This window comes from Trachypithecus francoisi, unplaced genomic scaffold, assembly GCF_009764315.1.
Source record: "Trachypithecus francoisi isolate TF-2019V2 unplaced genomic scaffold, Tfra_2.0 Lachesis_group13, whole genome shotgun sequence".
Classification (NCBI taxonomy): Eukaryota; Metazoa; Chordata; class Mammalia; order Primates; family Cercopithecidae; genus Trachypithecus; species Trachypithecus francoisi.
The window spans coordinates 91318747-91336181 of record NW_022681458.1 but is presented as its reverse complement, the minus strand read 5'-3'; the positions used below and the strand labels follow the sequence as shown (position 1 = coordinate 91336181).

General features: G+C 40.3%; 1 protein-coding gene across 35 annotated transcripts in view; it reads right to left on the bottom strand.

Annotated features, from left to right (window-relative positions):
* Nucleotides 1-17435, bottom strand: part of NEB (nebulin) — a 232207-nt gene that overhangs the window by 89491 nt on the left and 125281 nt on the right. For all 35 annotated transcript variants that reach the window (XM_033231530.1, XM_033231492.1, XM_033231495.1 and 32 more), the window contains 13 exons: nt 16042-16146; nt 15792-15899; nt 15093-15404; nt 13969-14172; nt 13025-13129; nt 12126-12233; nt 10095-10406; nt 9118-9321; nt 8143-8247; nt 7470-7577; nt 6031-6342; nt 2899-3102; nt 2434-2538 (listed from right to left, as the gene is read on the bottom strand). In XM_033231530.1, coding sequence (XP_033087421.1) covers nt 2434-2538; nt 2899-3102; nt 6031-6342; nt 7470-7577; nt 8143-8247; nt 9118-9321; nt 10095-10406; nt 12126-12233; nt 13025-13129; nt 13969-14172; nt 15093-15404; nt 15792-15899; nt 16042-16146 — 2292 coding nt within the window. The remainder of the gene's footprint in view (nt 1-2433; nt 2539-2898; nt 3103-6030; nt 6343-7469; nt 7578-8142; nt 8248-9117; nt 9322-10094; nt 10407-12125; nt 12234-13024; nt 13130-13968; nt 14173-15092; nt 15405-15791; nt 15900-16041; nt 16147-17435) is intronic.

The window sequence follows — 17435 nt, the reverse complement described above, 5'->3', positions numbered from 1 at the left end:
AAAACTGTATTTTCTTCTTAAACATTGGAAAACATTAGTCCCCAGGTGACTCATTGTACTAGAATTTATAGAGCTGTTTGGCACATAGTGAGGAATCTTTGCTGGCAGCCTCCTTCTCTCACAAAGACATATTATTCTTTTGAAAGCATGCAAACTTTCAAGCCTTGGGAAATTGCACTAAGGTAGTATCCTTCTGAGGTCATACTATTCTACACACAAGCAATTTCTGTGATCCATGAAGATGATATCTTCCTTGAGCTTTCTTGAAGTGTGTAGCCAGCCACGTAACTGGATTATCTTGTACTCACAAATAGGTTTTTTTTTTTTTTTTCCAGTTGATTCTCTTCCTTTTTTAAGGCTTAAAATAACTTCTTCTGCAAATAATGATAATTTGGCCTCTTTCCAATATTTATCTTCTGTTCTTACTCTTTTTGTTTGTTGGTTTGTTTTTTAAGACAGAGTCTCACTCTGTCACCCAGGCTGGAGTGCAGTGGTGCAATCTCGGCTCACTGCAAGCTCTGCCTCCGGGGTTCACGCCATTCTCCTGCCTCAGCCTCCTGAGTAGCTGGGACTACAGGCGCCCACCACCAAGCCCGGCTAATTTTTTGTATTTTTGGTAGAGACGGGGTTTCACCATGTTAGCCAGGATAGTCTCAATCTCCTGACCTCATGATCTGCCTGCCTCAGCCTCCCAAAGTGCTGGGATTACAGGAGTGAGCCACCGCGCCAGGTATGTTCTTACTCTTGAGTAATTATATTAGCATCGATGAGAGGCTCACTCACTTAGCCAATACTTACAGCAAATGTTAAATGATGATGTTATGGGGCATCCTCATTTTAATCCTGATATGAATGAGAAGTTTGGTCACTGAGGATGAGTTGGGCTTTGATTTGAGATATTTTTCAGTCATGTCAAGAAAATATTCACTTATTCTTTCTTAACTAAGATTTTATTTTTAAAAAATAAGAGTAGGTATTGGATTTTGTCAGATGCCATTTAAATCTAATAAAATGAGCTTTTTCTTCTTGTTCTATGGCACTATTAGGTCTCTGACTATGGGGTCCTCTTGGCATTCCTGCATGAACCCCAGTTGACTGTAGCATATCATTTTAATGTAATGCTGAATTTGATTTATTAATATTTAAGATTCCCCCCATTACTATTGGTCTACAGTTTAAATTTTTTTTATTTATTTATTTGAGACAGGGTCTTGCCCTGTCTCCCAGGCTAGAGTGCAGTGGCATGATTATGGCTCACTGCAGCCTCTTCCTGCTGGGCTTAAGCAAGATCCTCCCACCTCAGCCTCCCAAGTAGCTGGGACCACAGGTGCACATCACTGTGCCCAACTGATTTATTTTTTATTTTCTTGCAGAGAAGGGGTCTCCCTATGTTGCCCAGGCTGGTCTTGAACTCCTGGGCTCAAGCAATCCCCTCACCTTGGCCTCCCAAAATGCTGGGATTATAGGCATGAACCACCATGCCCAGCTGGTCTATAGTTTTTAATTTGTGACACTATCTTTGAAAAGTTCTGGTAAGTGCAATGGATTTCCTTCTTTTACTAGGCTCCTGGTAATTTTTTTATTTATTGAAGTTTTGAAATCATCAAGGGACCCTGACATTTGAAAGTAGGAAGGAAAGTGTTTAAATGCCCTCCTTAATTTCTTAATTAAGAAACCTCTTTCTTGCTATATATATGTATTTTTTTTCCTTGGGTAAATTTTGGTCATTTATAATTTTCTAGAAAACCTCCATAGATCCATGTTTTAAAATTCATTCATATATTTTTGCAAAGAATTATAATTATTGGCCGGGCGCGGTGGCTCACGCCTGTAATCCCAGCACTTTGGGAGGCCGAGGCGGGTGGATCATGAGGTCAGGAGATCGAGACCATCCTGGCTAACACAGTGAAATCCCATCTCTACTAAAAATGCAAAAAATTAGCTGGGCGTAGTGGCGGGTGCCTGTAGTTCCAGCTACTAGGGAGGCTGAGGCAGGAGAATGGCGTGAACCCGGGAGATGGAGCTTGCAGTGAGCCGAGATCACGCCACTGCGCTCCAGCCTGGGCGACGGAGCAAGGCTCCATCTCAAAAAAAAAAAAAAAAAAAAGAATTATAATCATTTTGAGTTTATCTGAGTCTATCATTAATTCTCCTTTCTTGTTTGTGCATCTCTTCATTCCTCTTTCACCTTCTTTGTCCCCTTATTCACAAAGGACAACTAAGGAGACTTTTGTCGTGGAGATATTGACTCACCAGTAACTGGCCTTCCCAGTGAATCACCAGGGATCTCCTCTTTGCCTCAGTCCTAGTCAAGGGCTGACTGCAAGGAGTCTTCCCCACCCCACCAAGGCCATCTTCCCTCCCTTCCATGGTCATAGTATAGCCCTGACTGGGTAACTTTCCAAACAAAAGAGAGTCTGTTGTGGTACTTACATTGCTCACATTAAGAGCATTTGCTCTAGCGAGGTTAATTTCTGGAGTATCTGGCATTATGTGGACTGAAGTTTTATCCTTGTCCCAAACCTCTCTGTACTTCGGCTGTGGAAAGAAACAATAATAACAAGATTACTTCACAATTTTCATGTCATTAGTCCCAGTACGCAACTTTAATTTTCTTTTGGATTTGATCCAAAACCTTTTCATGTTAGGGCAAAGATTTCTGGAATCTTTTCACATAAGTTACCCAAATTTGGTATAAGATTTGTATCATTTCCTTTTATTAATACTTTGAGTTTTTCCTTAAAATTAATAAGCAAACCAAGACAATACTGTCAGTATTACTTAATAAAACTTTTGTTAATAACAAAGTTATTACTATTCTAAAATAGATTACCAGGTTTATTTTTTCTCATGTATTTATGGCATGAATTCAATTTTAACAGAAAAAAACTAACTTACAATACTAATATTTTCAGCATTTGACTTAGCAAGGACCACTTCAGGTGTGTCAACAATGCTTGTGTACTTAAGGTTCACCACAGGCGTCCGATAGACACTGTCACAAAGGATCTCCTGGGCATTTTTGACTCTCAATACTTCAGGAGACCCTTGGGGCATCCAGCCAATGCCACGCAACCACTCCAAGTCAGCCTTGTAGAGGGCCTGAAAAAGAAAACATAGGTAGAAGCAGGGTTTGTGTTTTGTTGTGTATGTGTGTGGTAAAATGACAGTTTTTATGTTTTATATATATATATATGCAGACACACACATACACACACGTGTATATCATAAAAAATATATATAAGATATACATATATAAAACATAAACATATATATATATATTTGATACACAGTCTCATTCTGTCGCCCAGGCTGGAGTGCAATGGCATGATCTCGGCTCACTGCAACCTCCGCCTCCTGAGTTCAAGCAACTCTCCTGCCTCAGCCTCCCTAGCAGCTGAGACTACAGGCACATGCCACCACGCCTGGCTAATTTTTGTATTTTTTTTTAGTAGAGACAGTTTCACCATGTTAGCCAGGCTTGTCTCAAACCCCGACCTCAGGTGATCCGCCTGCCTTGGCCTCCCAAAATGCTGGGATTACAGGAGTGAGCCACTATGCCAGGCCTCTTATATTTTATCTTCCACAAACAATAATTAAAACAGAACACTAGCCTGGCAAACATAATTCCTCAAATGCACAATGGCATTTTATTTTGCTTGGTTTTCTGTGACAAGGGTCTGTGGGAAGTGCCCACATGCATTCTAAAAGGCAAAATGATGCAGAAGCAGCTCTCTGTTTGAGGGAGTACATGGAAGACTTTTGAATAATATTTAGGCAATCATCATACCATTACCAATGTGGACTTGAAAGCAACAATAATGTGCTTTCTAGTAAGTTCTCCACACAGCAGCCAGAATGATCTTTTCAAAATTCAGAATTCAAATCCGATGTCACAACATTCCCCCTATCCTATGGCTTCCCATTGGGATAAACATCAAAATCCCTGACACAGACTAGAAGGGGATGAATGGTCTGGCACCAGCCCCCACGTATTCTTCCAGCCTCGTGTCATCTGTACTTCCATTGGCCCTGTGTGTCCTGATCCCACAGCCCGTCTTTCAATTCGTAGTCTCATCATCCCTCTTTAAACATGTTGGTCACCCTGAAGGAATGCCCCACGTCCTCCTAACCGACCCAACTTCTATTCTTCCTTCATATCTCTATAAAATCAGTGCCTTCTCAGAAGAACTTTCTCGATCTCTCTTCATAGCACCATGGATCACTCTCAGCCATTCCATTTTTATTCTTTAATGAACATCTAGGTCTCAGTTATCAATGTGAACTCCCTAAAGTCAGGGGCTGTCATGTTTTTTGTTTGTTTTTGAGATGGAGTCTCACTCTGCCACCCAGGCTGGAGTGCCGTGGCGCAATCTTGGCTCACTGCAACCTCCGCCTCCTAGGTTCAAACGATTCTCCTGCCTCAGCCTCCCGAGTAGCTGGGATTACAGGCACATGCCACCACGCCAGGCTAATTTTTGTGTTTTTAGTAGAGACAGGGTTTCACCATGTTGGTCAGGCTGGTCTTGAACTCTGGACCTTGTGATCCGCCCACCTCAGCCTCCCCAAAGTGCTGGGATTACAGGTGTGAGCTACCGTGCCCAGCCCCATGTCATGTTTTTTCTTCTTCTTTATTCACCATTGTATCTTTAGTACTTAGCACAATGCCTGGCACATGGTGTGTTTAATAAGTATTTTTAAAAGGATGATTAGGAATTTGATCACTAGTTCCACAATTTTGGTCTCCAGAAATTGTCTTAAATCCACCACTTGGCAATGCATTTTAAGTGACGAGCATGCTTTCCTGTAATGAACTCATTCATTATAAAAAAGTATCTCTGGAAGCTTAAGGGAACCAAGGTCAGATAATTTTTAAGTTATCCATTCTATACAGGAAATACATAACCTTCTAGAATCCATCATTTCTAAAAGTTTGGAGGGCAGAAAAAACGAGTAAATCTAAAAATGCCTCAGGTGAGTTAATGAGAGACCACATTGTGAAGAACGTCAAGTTAAAGGAAACAAGCGGTCTGGAGCATGCTGCTAACTTTTCAAATTAAGTTGAAGGAAGATGGTCCTGCCCTTCTTTGATACATAACTGAATGACCATGGACATTATTTTGTTTAAGAAACTGCCCCAGCACTTTGGGAGGCCAAGAAAGGTGGATCACCTGAGGTCAGGAGTTTGAGACCAGCCTGGCCAACATGATGAAACCCCGCCTCTACTAAAAAATACAAAAATCAGCTGGGTGTGTGGCATGTGCTTGTGATCCCAGCTACTTGGGAGGTTGAAGCAGGAGAATCACTTGAACCTGGGAGACAGAGGCTGCAGCGAGCGGAGATTACACCACTGCACTCCAGCCTGGGTGACAGGGCGAGAGGGAGGGAGGGAGGGAGGGAGGAAAGGAGGAAGGGGGGTAGGGAGGAAGGGAGGAAGGGGAGGAGGGAGGAAGGAAGCGGGGGAGGACGGGAGGGAGGGCAAGGCTGGGCGCGGTGGCTCACAGGCTGGGCGCGGTGGCTCACATCTGTAATCCCAGAACTTCGGGAGGCTGAGATGGGTGGATCACCTGAGGTCAGGAGTTCAAGACCAGCCTGGCCAACATGGCAAAAACTTGTCTCTACTAAAAATACAAAAATTAGCCAGGCGTGGTGGCACATGCCTGTAATCCCAGCTACTTGGGAGGCTGATGCAGGAAAATCGCTTGAACCCAGGAGACGGAGGTTGCAGTGAGCTGAGATTGCACCACTGTACACCAGCCTGGGTGACAGAGCAAGACTCTGTCTCAAAAAGAAAAAAAAAGTAAGAAACTGCAAACACTATACACATTAACAAATCTATAGGAAAATTCTGGTAGCACCTTTAGCAATGAAAACTTTCTGAAGAAACCTGGCTGTAGGTAGGCAATTAATAATTCTGATAAAATAATAATAAAGTGGAGTGCCCATGTACAGAGAGTTGTGTTTTCAGAGCACTGGAAGGAGCCATCAGGCAAAGCAATGGGGGGCTTGTTTCCTGGGGGACACACTTACGTCGCTCTGCAGGTCGTAGGCTTTCCTGGCTTGGATCACATCATTCTGGTCGGGAAGGCAAGACCACTGGTGCAGGTACTGGCGATAGTCCACATCACTTGCTAGTGCCTGACCTTCTTTGGCAGCGTTGATGGACACCATGTCCACAGGGATGGAGATCTTGGCTTTGTGGTCATTGTAGGCCTTTTTGTACAGCCTGTCATTCTGCATCTTCAACACATTTGCTGCCCAAACCAGTTTAGGGTCTTCCTTGGCACTGCGACATCCAATGTAATGGCCTTTCTGTTTCTCATAAGCAGTTTTGTACAGATACTGGTAGATGTGAACAGAAAATAGAAGAGTAATTTTCTGAACCCACTTTTTCTAGAGAGCCTACTCAAAATAACTCCATCTCCCTTAGTTTACCTTTTTTTGGGGAGGGGGGATACTGTTTTTATTTAAATTCAAGCCATAAGTTTTGATACACTGGTTTGTCTTCTATGTCTACATGCATGAAAACATTGAGAGCACCTCTTAGGCAAGAACCGTGTTGCTGGATTATCTCCCAATATAGCCTGGCCACCTTCAGATGTTTTGTCACACACAAGTACCAATTGTACTTCTTATTACTTTAAATCAAATTCTTTGTTGAAATAGGTATTTTTTGTTTTGTTTTGTTTTTTGAGATAGAGTCTCACTTTTTTGCCCAGGCTGGAGTGCAGTGGCGTGATCTCGGCTCACTTGCAACCTCCGCCTTCCGGGGTCAAGTGACTCTCCTGCCTCAGCCTCCCAAGTAGCTGGGATTACAGGCATCCACCACTATGCCCGGCTAATTTTTGTATTTTTAGTAAAAACAGGGTTTCACCATGTTGTCCAGGCTGGTCTCGAACTCCTGACCTCAAGTGATCCACCAGCCTTGGCCTCCCAAAGTGCTGGGATTACAGGCATGAACCACCATGCCCGGCCTGAAATAATTTTTAATTATAAACTTATTTTAAAATTTTATTTAAAAATGTATAACCCTACCAAATGGGGAAAAAATTTTTTTCTAGCACACATTAAAACAACCATATAACTATTTTTAAAAAAATACTTGTGCATGTACTACATAAAATTATTATACAAACCACCAGTAGTATGCATGCCACACTTTGAGTAACAACAGAATTCTTTGTACTATGAAATTAAATCTCTTTAAGTACTTGTAAATTAAGTGATATTGTGAAGATATTGAAAAGAAAATCAAAATCTGTGCTTAAACGTAAGAGTTTAGTTGCAGAACCAAACATAGATGCAAAAGGATCCTCAAATTGTAAGAGTTGTTCTTGGATTTAGGATTTAAAAATATACTAATAACAATGACCCGATCCATTTAAATATAATTCAAAGGGCATTAAGTTAGACTCCCTCTGTTTCTACTAGTTAGTGTTTGTTCCAGTTGGGCAAGGAGGAGTTCTTACATCACTGGCAATATCCCTGGAAGCCTTGGCATGCTGGATCCCAATGGCATCTGCTCGCAAGTCATAACCAGTCATCTTGACATCTTCCCAAGCTTGTTGGTAGTGTTTCTGAAAACAGAGAGTACAATACCACAGTCAATCTGAAGAGGGAGCAACTGAGTCAGCATTACTGATGTATATAAAAATAGATAGTTACACTGAACATTAATCTCTCCTTAAGATTTATAAAAGAGTCTCGTTTCATATTGAGCTTGAATTCCAGTAGATTTTTAATGACATTTAGTAAAGCTCTCTCCCAATAACTATTTTTTGAAGAAGGAAACTTAGGAGATTATAAATCATGTAAAAATCAGAAAAAATATATATATATTGCTTGGCTTTTACAAGGAAAAAGCAATGATGGATGGCCCACTAAACTAGATCTTATTCTATGTGTATCTATAAGTTTTATGCTGTGTTTTTGGAGAAACCATTCCATTTTTCCTTCCAACAAACATTGAGATGTACAGTATACAGACACGTGCAGACCCACACAGCTACTTACTAACTTAAAGACTAGAAATAAAAGGAATGGGAAGAAAATGCCTTTTGCCAAACTCTCTTTGGGGTATATAATAAATGGTCTGGTTAGGCAGAGAGCACTCTGAAAAGCAAACGATGTGTGCTGCCTTACATTGCTGATCTGCAGAGCATTGATTTTGGATTGCAGCATCAAGGGAGTGTCAGCCGGCACGTTCACATTAGCCTTCTCTTTCTCCCAGGCATCGCGATACAATGGCTGGTAAAAATGAAAAACAATGGAATGGTCGATTAGTGAATAAGTCAATTACCACATAAACGAAATTATACAAGTATAAAACATACTTGAATACATGGATGATGAATAAAATTATAAGTGAATTTTATAATAAATTAAAACTAACATTGTAAGTAAATTAAAATTTTTAAGTAAGATTAAATCAGTAAATCTAATTTTATATTTAAATATTAAGTAAAATGAAAGGTTCCTTTTGGATGTTCTCCGATATAAACGTAGATTATACGTGGCATAAGCCACTGCACCTGGCCTCATTTGCACTTTTATTTAAAAGGTGCCAATGGTGATTTCAAAAGGAACACATTTACGTGTGATACAACATAATTTGAAATGAGTCAGAAATATGGTAGTAAAATTATCCTTTTCCATTTACTCACATCTAATTATCTGATGGGTAACTCCACCTTGCAGATAGCTCTGATGATCCCCATTGCTAAGCAGGACCTAGATGTTTTTGGTCTGAATAACTGCCATAATGTCTAATATTGGGGTTGTCCCTAGACTTCTCAACCTATTTCAAGCAACTAAGAAGTGGCAATTTTGTGATTATAGCACTAAGTGGTGGGCCTGTATCACGGTCTGGATCTCCAAATGTGATCAAAGTGTGTAACAGGGTATGCAGAACATGAAGATGCCCACCACATGTGCATTGACCAAACACTTAGCAAAGCAAATGAGATACAGTGGCTAAGAGATTGACTACACAAAGATCTGGATACATGCGTGTTTCAGATCCTGACGCTGACATGAAGAGTCTGAAGTTCACATTTAAAATTCTTCTTGATTGAGATTTCTTCCATTTGTCTGAAAACATCATCCACCTGGGCTTACCTCACTGATCTGTACAGCATTGATCTTTGCCTGGATTACTTCCGGGGTGTCAACAATGCTGGTAAATTTGAGGGCCTCAGGCTTTATACGATACAACCTTTCATTCAAGAGATTCTGGGCATTCTTCACTCTCATCACTTCCACAGAACCCTCTGGCAACCATCCGATACCCTTCAGCCATTCCAGGTCTGACTTGTACAAGTTCTACATGAAGGATAGGAACACAGAGTGGGGAAGAGTCAAAGTTGCCTATAGGAGTTTGATGCTTGCAAACCACACACCACCTCTATCTAAATCAGTTAGCTGGCTAATCTCATAAAACTCAAGGATCAACATTAAATGTTAATATTGGGTGTTATCTCTATGGCACACATTGGAGAAGTTTAGAGTATTCTGCAAGAATTGGAACAGGGCTCACAAGTGGCACTTGGTGGAATGGCAGCCAGCAATGGCACGTAACTTTGTATGCTTGGATTCATTTCTACACTCATCACTTGAAGTCTGCCTTTTATGTACCACTGGGAATAACATCAGTTGGATTTTAGGAGGTAAAGAACCTTAGATGTATGCATAATGAGAAAAAAATACATACCTGTATCTATATCCACCCTGCCCCCCATCTCTGTCTTTTTCTGTGTGAAGTAAACATGAAATCCAACATTTCCTTATGCTTACATCTACTTCTGAAATATACATGATTATGCGAAGGTAATGGCTCAGATCAGCTGCAACTGATATTTTCTACCTAATTACATAGAATAAGAGACTGATTTTCATCTTGGTGAATAAGGTCTTGCTACCATAAGGAGGAGGCCTCTTTAAGATAGAAAATGTTTGGGGAAAACTCTGCTACCATGAATTGTACAGAATATGTTAGGTTCTATTAAGATTACCATTTAAATTATGCCCCTGGGGAATGCACTGGGATTAAACACATAAATACACGTCTCCCCAGGGTCTGGTGATAATATACGCACATCGCTCTGCAGGTCGTAGGCTTTCTTGGCCTGGATCACATCGTTCTGATCTGGCAGACACGTCCACTGGTGCAGATAATTGCGATAATCAATGTCGCTAACCAGGACCTGGCATTTCTTGGCTTGGACAATTGACATCATGTCCAACGGTGTGTTGTGAATTCCTTTGGACTTCTCATAAGCTTTCTTATATTCTCTCTCACTCTGGATCTTGGCAGCATGTATAGACCACACCAACTTGGGGTCATCTTGTAGGGTACGGAAACCCACGTGGTGGCCCAGTTGCTTACGGTAACCTTCTTTGTATTTGTACTAAAGTAGTGAGAAGTCAGATAAAAAAGACATGTGAAAATAATGTATTAAGAGGGTTTTTCTTTAAATGGTTTCAGAATGTTTTCTCAGCCTTGGTATAAATTGGCTCAACATTGGCTGTCATTATACATTTCAGTTCACTTTAAAGGAGTTAGATAATACGATTTTAGGTAGTTTCCGAGAGGACATGAGTAAATCTGGAGGGAGATGGTATGGTGAACAAGAGTAATAAAAACCATAGCTAACATTTACTAAGTAATTACTTTATGCCAGACACTATTATGACTACTTCAAATGTGTTGGGTAGATCCCTGGGAAACTACTGTGTTTTTCGGTCAAAAATCATTGAATGGCGGCAATTATGATCACAGTTTATTGTCACAATGTCTCTATGAGGTAGATACTATTATTAACATATATTCCAGATGGGGAAAACAAGGCACAGGTGATAATCTCCATCACCAAGTTTCCCTGACAAGTGCAACATTAGGTCAAATGATCTCCTAAGAGTATTGAAGGAACATCAGGTACAGAGAGGTCACATGTGTGTGGTTTTGGAAACAGATATGAAAAATGCATGTTTCAAGGATGGAAAGCAAGGTTGTGGCTTGAATCAGAAGATAACAACAAAAGTTCTGTGGACAAGAGTTTCCGTCTGATGAGTGTCTTAGGACTAGTGTAAGATGATTTCTGTTTCTTTCCTATGTTTGGACAACATAGGCACGTTTGAACAAAGAGAGAGAAAACTGGGAATAAAGCAGATAACGTGGACCAGCTATGGTTACTAGAGGCGAAAATGAAGAATGAGGAGGAGGAAACAAGTGGCCACATGACAAAAAGCAGAGAAGAACTCAGAGAAAGGGAACAAGGTGACTTAAAGAGTTGGAGCTGGGGGCAGGGTGGGCTTGGTAGCATAATTATTTTATTTTTATTTTTATTTTTATTGAGATGCAGTTTCACTCTTGTTGCCCAGGTTGGAGTGCAATGGTGCAATCTGACTGCAACCTCTGCCTCCCGGGTTCAAACGATTCTCCTGCCTCAGCCTCCTGAGTAGCTGGGATTACAGGCTCCTGTCACAAAGCCCAGCTAATCTGTTTGTTTGTTTGTATTTTTAGTAGAGACAAGGTTTCACCATGTTGGCCAGGCTGGTCTCGAACACTTGACCTCAGATGATCTGTCCGCCTCAGCTTCCCAAAGTGCTGAGATTACAGGCGTGAGCCACCATGCCCGGCTGGTAGCATAATTATTTTGACCACTAGTAAGTTTTAAAATTAGAATTAAATGAACTTCAAAAGATTACTAAGAGTATTCTACATAAGCCTCCAGTATAAAATCTTGCATATAAATGTGATTTCAGTCTTAAGTCTTATGTGAAACTATCATCTGTGATTTATATTTGTGGAGAATGTCAGAAATATTTTAGAGATAAAATGACATTGTATTGGGTCCTGAATTTTCCCAGGAATTTGATAGACTCTTCATGATGTTTTGTTTCTACTTTGTAACAGCATCAAAGTAAATTTACACATATACCTCATCTATGCTAACTTTAACGTTTTCCATTCCATTTTAGTATTTTCAAATACAGAAAGCTTCTAGCACAGGATGAGATGCAATTATTTACACAGATTTTTTTTTTAAACACAAAATTCTTGAAAAATAGTCTCCCTGCTTGTTTTGTAGAGGAGAAAAACCACAAGAAAAAAGAAGGAAGCGTACCTCACTGGCAATTTCTCTGGAGGCTTTGGCGTGCTTGATTTCAATGGCATCTACCCTTATGTCATAGCCTTTCTGCTTGGCCTCATTCCAGTCTTTTTGGTAGAGTTTCTGTAGAGGGAAAATATAGGTTTGTTTACAAGAATGGAAAAATAAGCAAATATACTCAAATTTGTCATAATATAAATCATAAGGCATAATGTAATATACTCAGTATAAGAAAAAAGCATTCATTTCTGGGTTCTTCTGGTTGTTGTCCATTTCCTTTGTGGTGTACAGGATACCTCCGGTTAAAATTTCAAAGCTAAACATCAAACTCTATTAATGTTTGAATATTTGCCTCCATCACAATATGGTCTGCATTTGAAAATACCCTACTACAAGTACATGGAACCTAAGGATCAGTGGGGAAGCCAGAGAACCTTTATCAAGGTATCAGGTTAAGATCTGATAAGATTTTTCTCCCCCTAATTTTGCCCTTTGACTTTTCAGAAGTTTCTGCTAAAGGGTTGTGACATAGATCTCACACATAGCCTGCCATTTGGATGTAATTAAAAATGGTCTTTTGTCTTTCTTATGGCCTTGAATGTCAAATGATAAAGTCCTGGATCAATTTAAAAAACCTAAGAGGATAACAGAGACTGTTAAGAGTGAAGGAGGACACCAAAAGGATTCAGGTGTCCCAACTCCTGCAGTCTAGGTACCCAGTGGTGTATCCAAGCACACATTTAAGAGAGAGGAATTCCATTCATATTGCATTGGGACTGGTAGCTAAAGAGAAAATGTCTAGCACCAACAGCCGCAAACATTGCAAGGTAGGTAATTCGTCTGCTGTAACACTCTCCATGAGCGGACAGATATTGCCTATAAAGGCTTCTACACTTCATGTTCGTGCCACTTACATTGCTGATTTGCAAGGCATTGATGTGGGCCTGCAGCATCTCCGGAGTATCAGAAGGAATGGTGATGTTGGTTTTATCTTTATTCCAGGCTTCTTGATACAGTTTCTGTGGAGAGAAGGGAAATAGGAAATCAATATCTGAAACATTAAGTCTTAGCTAATGTAAGCCTTAGCTAAGTACTCAGTCTAGAAAAATGTTTTTACATATGTTTATACTGGTTAATTTTATGTGTCAACTTGGCTGGGGCACAGTACCCAGACACTTAGTCATTTAGGTGTTTCTGTGAAAGTATGGTTAAAATGAAGTTAACATTTAAATCAGTAGATTCCAAGTAAAGCAGACTACCCTTCATGATGTGGGTGAGCCTCATCTAATTAGTTGAAGACCTTAATAGAAAAGACAAACCTCCCCTGTAAAAAGGAATTCTGTCAGCAGATGGCCTTTGGGTTTGAACTGCAACACATCCCTCAGTCTCCAGCCAGTTGGCTTACCCTGCGGACTTTGGATTTGCCAGCCTTTATGATCTCAGGAGCCAATTCCTTAAAGTCTGTCTCCTTCTGTGTGTGTGTGTACACACACACACACCCCCTATTGGTTCTGTTTCTCTAGAGAATCTGGACTAATACAATGTTCTATTATTATGTAGCATGACACTACATGTCTTAGTATTTAATATGAGGTCAACAGATATTTGTGTTCCTGAGTTGCCATGGAGTGACATTTTCATTGCAGTACTTCAAAGTATGTATAGGTGGTAGAAGAAAGGCCTGTTGGTGTTGGTCAGAGTTCTATTTTCAGTGTGTCTTCACTAGTGAAGACATTTTTAGAGTTGCTCCTCTCACCAAAATTCTTTGAAGAAGTCCAGTCTATGGACTCGGTTTGGGTGGTGTCATTGGAAAACAGAATCCAGAACCAGGAAAGCTTGATAGTAGGATGGTTCTTACCTCACTTATTTGCAGAGAATTGGCTTTTGCCAGGACAACTTCGGGAGTGTCAACAATGCTGGTGAATGACAAAGCTTCTGGTCGTGTCCTATAGAGTCTTTCATTCAGGAGGTCTTGAGCAACCTTCACTCTGTTCATTTCCACCGAGCCTTCTGGCATCCAGCCGATGCCACGCAACCACTCCAGGTCTGCCTTATACACACTCTATAAAGAAGATGTCAGACAGAAATACCATTCCTGACCAACATGGTGAAAACCCACCTATACAAAAAATAAAAAATTATCCGGGCATGGTGGCGCATGCCTGTAATCCCAGCTACTTGGGAGGCTGAGGCAGGAGAATCGTTTGAACCTAGGAGGCAGAGGTTGCAGTGAGCCGAGATCGTGCCATTGCACTCCAGCCTGGGCAACAAGAGCGAAACTCCATCTCAAAAAAAAATAAAAAAATTTAAGTGTTAGACATACCAATCCTTAGCTGAAAAATAAAGCACATGGGGTTGAAGGGATGATAAATGCAGGAGACTGTACTTCCAAAAAAGTAAGACCTGAGATCTCATATGATTCAGGGTTTTTAATATTGATGACAGAAGTAATTTGTAAAAACATAATTATTTATACTAGCCATGAATTATATATAGTAATAATGCTGAATTCCATATAATTATTTGATATTTCAAAAAATTTTATAATTGAAAATTTTTAAAGAAAAATTTTGCTGAATTGGATTCCATTTTAATCCTGTGATATTGACCCAAGGAAATACTGTTTAGTGTTTTGGAGCTAGCATAATAGCAGTAATTATTTTAAAAGCATTCAAATGATTTATATTTGTCTGAAATATATTTTCATTGCCAGAAGTTACAAATGACATGGAAAAAAAATTCTGGAATCTAGGCTGGGGAAAAAAGGACATGACCTCACTAAGGCTCATCTCTGTTTTTGCTTCCCGCTACATAACTACTAAAGATGGATTTTATATTAAACAATATGAATGGTACCCTCCCAGCCCCACCCCCGGGTTTGTGCAGTGCACACCCCAGGGGGCTGTCCACAGAGGCACTGACTGGACAATGAACAAGTCTACGTCTTCCCCTTCCCCCTTTCCCAAAATTCATGCTACGTACATCACTCTGCAGGTCATAGGCCTTCTTTGCTTGGATAATGTCATTTTGATCGGGCATGCATGTCCAGTGATGCAGATAATTGCGATAATCAATGTCACTGACCAAAGTCTGACATTTCTTGGCCAGCAAGATGCCTAACATGTCCACTGGGCTAGAGAACTTGGTCTTCCACTTCTGGAATTCCTTCTTGTACTCCCTTTCACTTTGAATTTTTCCTGCATGTATGGCACACATAATCTTGGGATCATCTTCAATGCTCTGAGCTCCAATGTGGTGGCCTTTCTGTTTCTCATAGGCTTCCTTGTATTTGTACTAAAATGCCAGAAATACAGATGGAGACATCCAGTTTTAAAACCATGCTCATGCTGACAATTACAGACAACATGAAATGGACAAGAATTTTATTTTACAAATATTTTGGCATTTCTGAACTATTATATTTAAAAGCAATGTTTTATACTGTTATAAAAATAATTGTAATCATGTATCTTCATTGGTGAAAGCATTCCCTGTAGCAACTCTAACTATAATGCCAAAATGTATTTTTATTCTCTGTAACAACAAAGGGAACGGTCTTGGGAGGTAGGAAGTAGGACAGGAAGGTACATGTGGAAATAACTACAGAGTGTGGTCCACCAACCACCCTCTGGGTTGTTCAGCACGATGGAGACCACAGAGGGTTAGATGGAAGGTACTCACGTCACTGGCAATGTCCCTGGAGGCCTTGGCACTTTTGATGGAAATAGCATCTGCTCTCAGATCATAGTCCTTCATCTTTGATTCATCCCATCCCTTGGTGTAAAGTTTCTAGGGAAGGGATAATAGACAACAGAAAATAAGAGTGTTTGAGGAAGGTAATAGGCCAGTTCCAGAAAGGAAATTGTTATGGTGGAAAAAGCATTTTAATTACTCTTAGAAAGGTTTAAGCAACAATCAGGAAATCTCTTACTTGGCTGATATTGGCAGAATTACTCTTGGCCAGCAGGATTTCCGGGGTGTCTGGCATCACGTGGATGGAGGTTTTGTCAGCATCCCAAGCTTCTGTGTATAAATGCTACAGGGCAGGGCGGGGTGGGGCATGGGGAGAGGGAGTATAAGACCTTTTGTTAAAGCCAATAACATCATTACAGTTGTTAGCAAATTTAACTCGCATTTAACTATATGATAGCTCCTTCTAATGCTTGTGGGAGGTGAGGGAAGTAAAAAGGTCATGGGGAAAGTAAAACATAGCAATATTTAAATAGCTGTACAGTGGTTTCATAATTAATATGATGCAATATAATGGTTACTATTAGTAATTCTTTTCATCCAGTGAATCACAAGCTTATTCAGACATCCAAAGATGGATCTCGGTTATAGAACTATGAGACAGTAGAAATCCCTAGACTTCAGAGTCAATCCCAAGTGCAAACCCAACTCTACTGTTTCCAAGCTGTGTGATCTGGAGAAAGGTACATAACTCCTCACATTCCTCATTTCTGAGAGGGGGAGAATCTTTCTTTTTTATTGAGTATTTTTTGAAGATGATCCATAACATATATAAAATGCCCAAGTCACAGCAGATACTCAACAATGTTTTGGTGATTCCTATTGGTGTTATCATCATGGTTGCTGTTGATGGATATAAAAGAGTTTCTGGAGTTGTATACCCCAGACTCTGGAGTTTGCTGTCTGAAGCCACTTTCATATTTGTACTGAGCACTCAATTGTACTAGCCTAATGACTGGAAGGTTTCCAGGCAGGTGTTGCAGAATTCAAGTTCAAGTCAATCTAAAATATGCATATTAAAGGGCTGACGCATTGGATAAAAATAGATTGATGAAACTTTGGATGAAACAAATGATCATCTATCTTGTGTAATAAAACTGAAAGCAGAAATAGCAGTTAGCTTTCAAAAGTGGATTTCCATAATCTAATGTGGAGGAGCAACCCAAGCAACCAATTTGAATATATACCAGCATTGCTATGAAACGCTATGTGTTTCCCAGCCTCAGAATGAAATGTAAATGGCTTATATTCCTTACCAGATGGCTAAAGACACGTAAGTGGCCTGAGTCTGCTCTGCCTAGGAGAATGTGTAATGAAGGGTAATGCATTTGTGATGTTTCCAGGTCACTGCTCAGAAGGGTGACTGTATCACTCCAGGGAAATCATTCCAGGCTCTGTTCCCACATGCACACAGAGAATTAAGGGGCAGGGTATTGAGAAGAGCACACAGGGTCACCTTTAAATTCAATCAGATGCTCTGTTAAAGGCCTGCATGAGAATTAAGCCTATGACACCTCCTTTCTCAGGGAACCCTTAGGGAATTTCCTACTTTATGAGCCAAATCTGTGGAAGGTA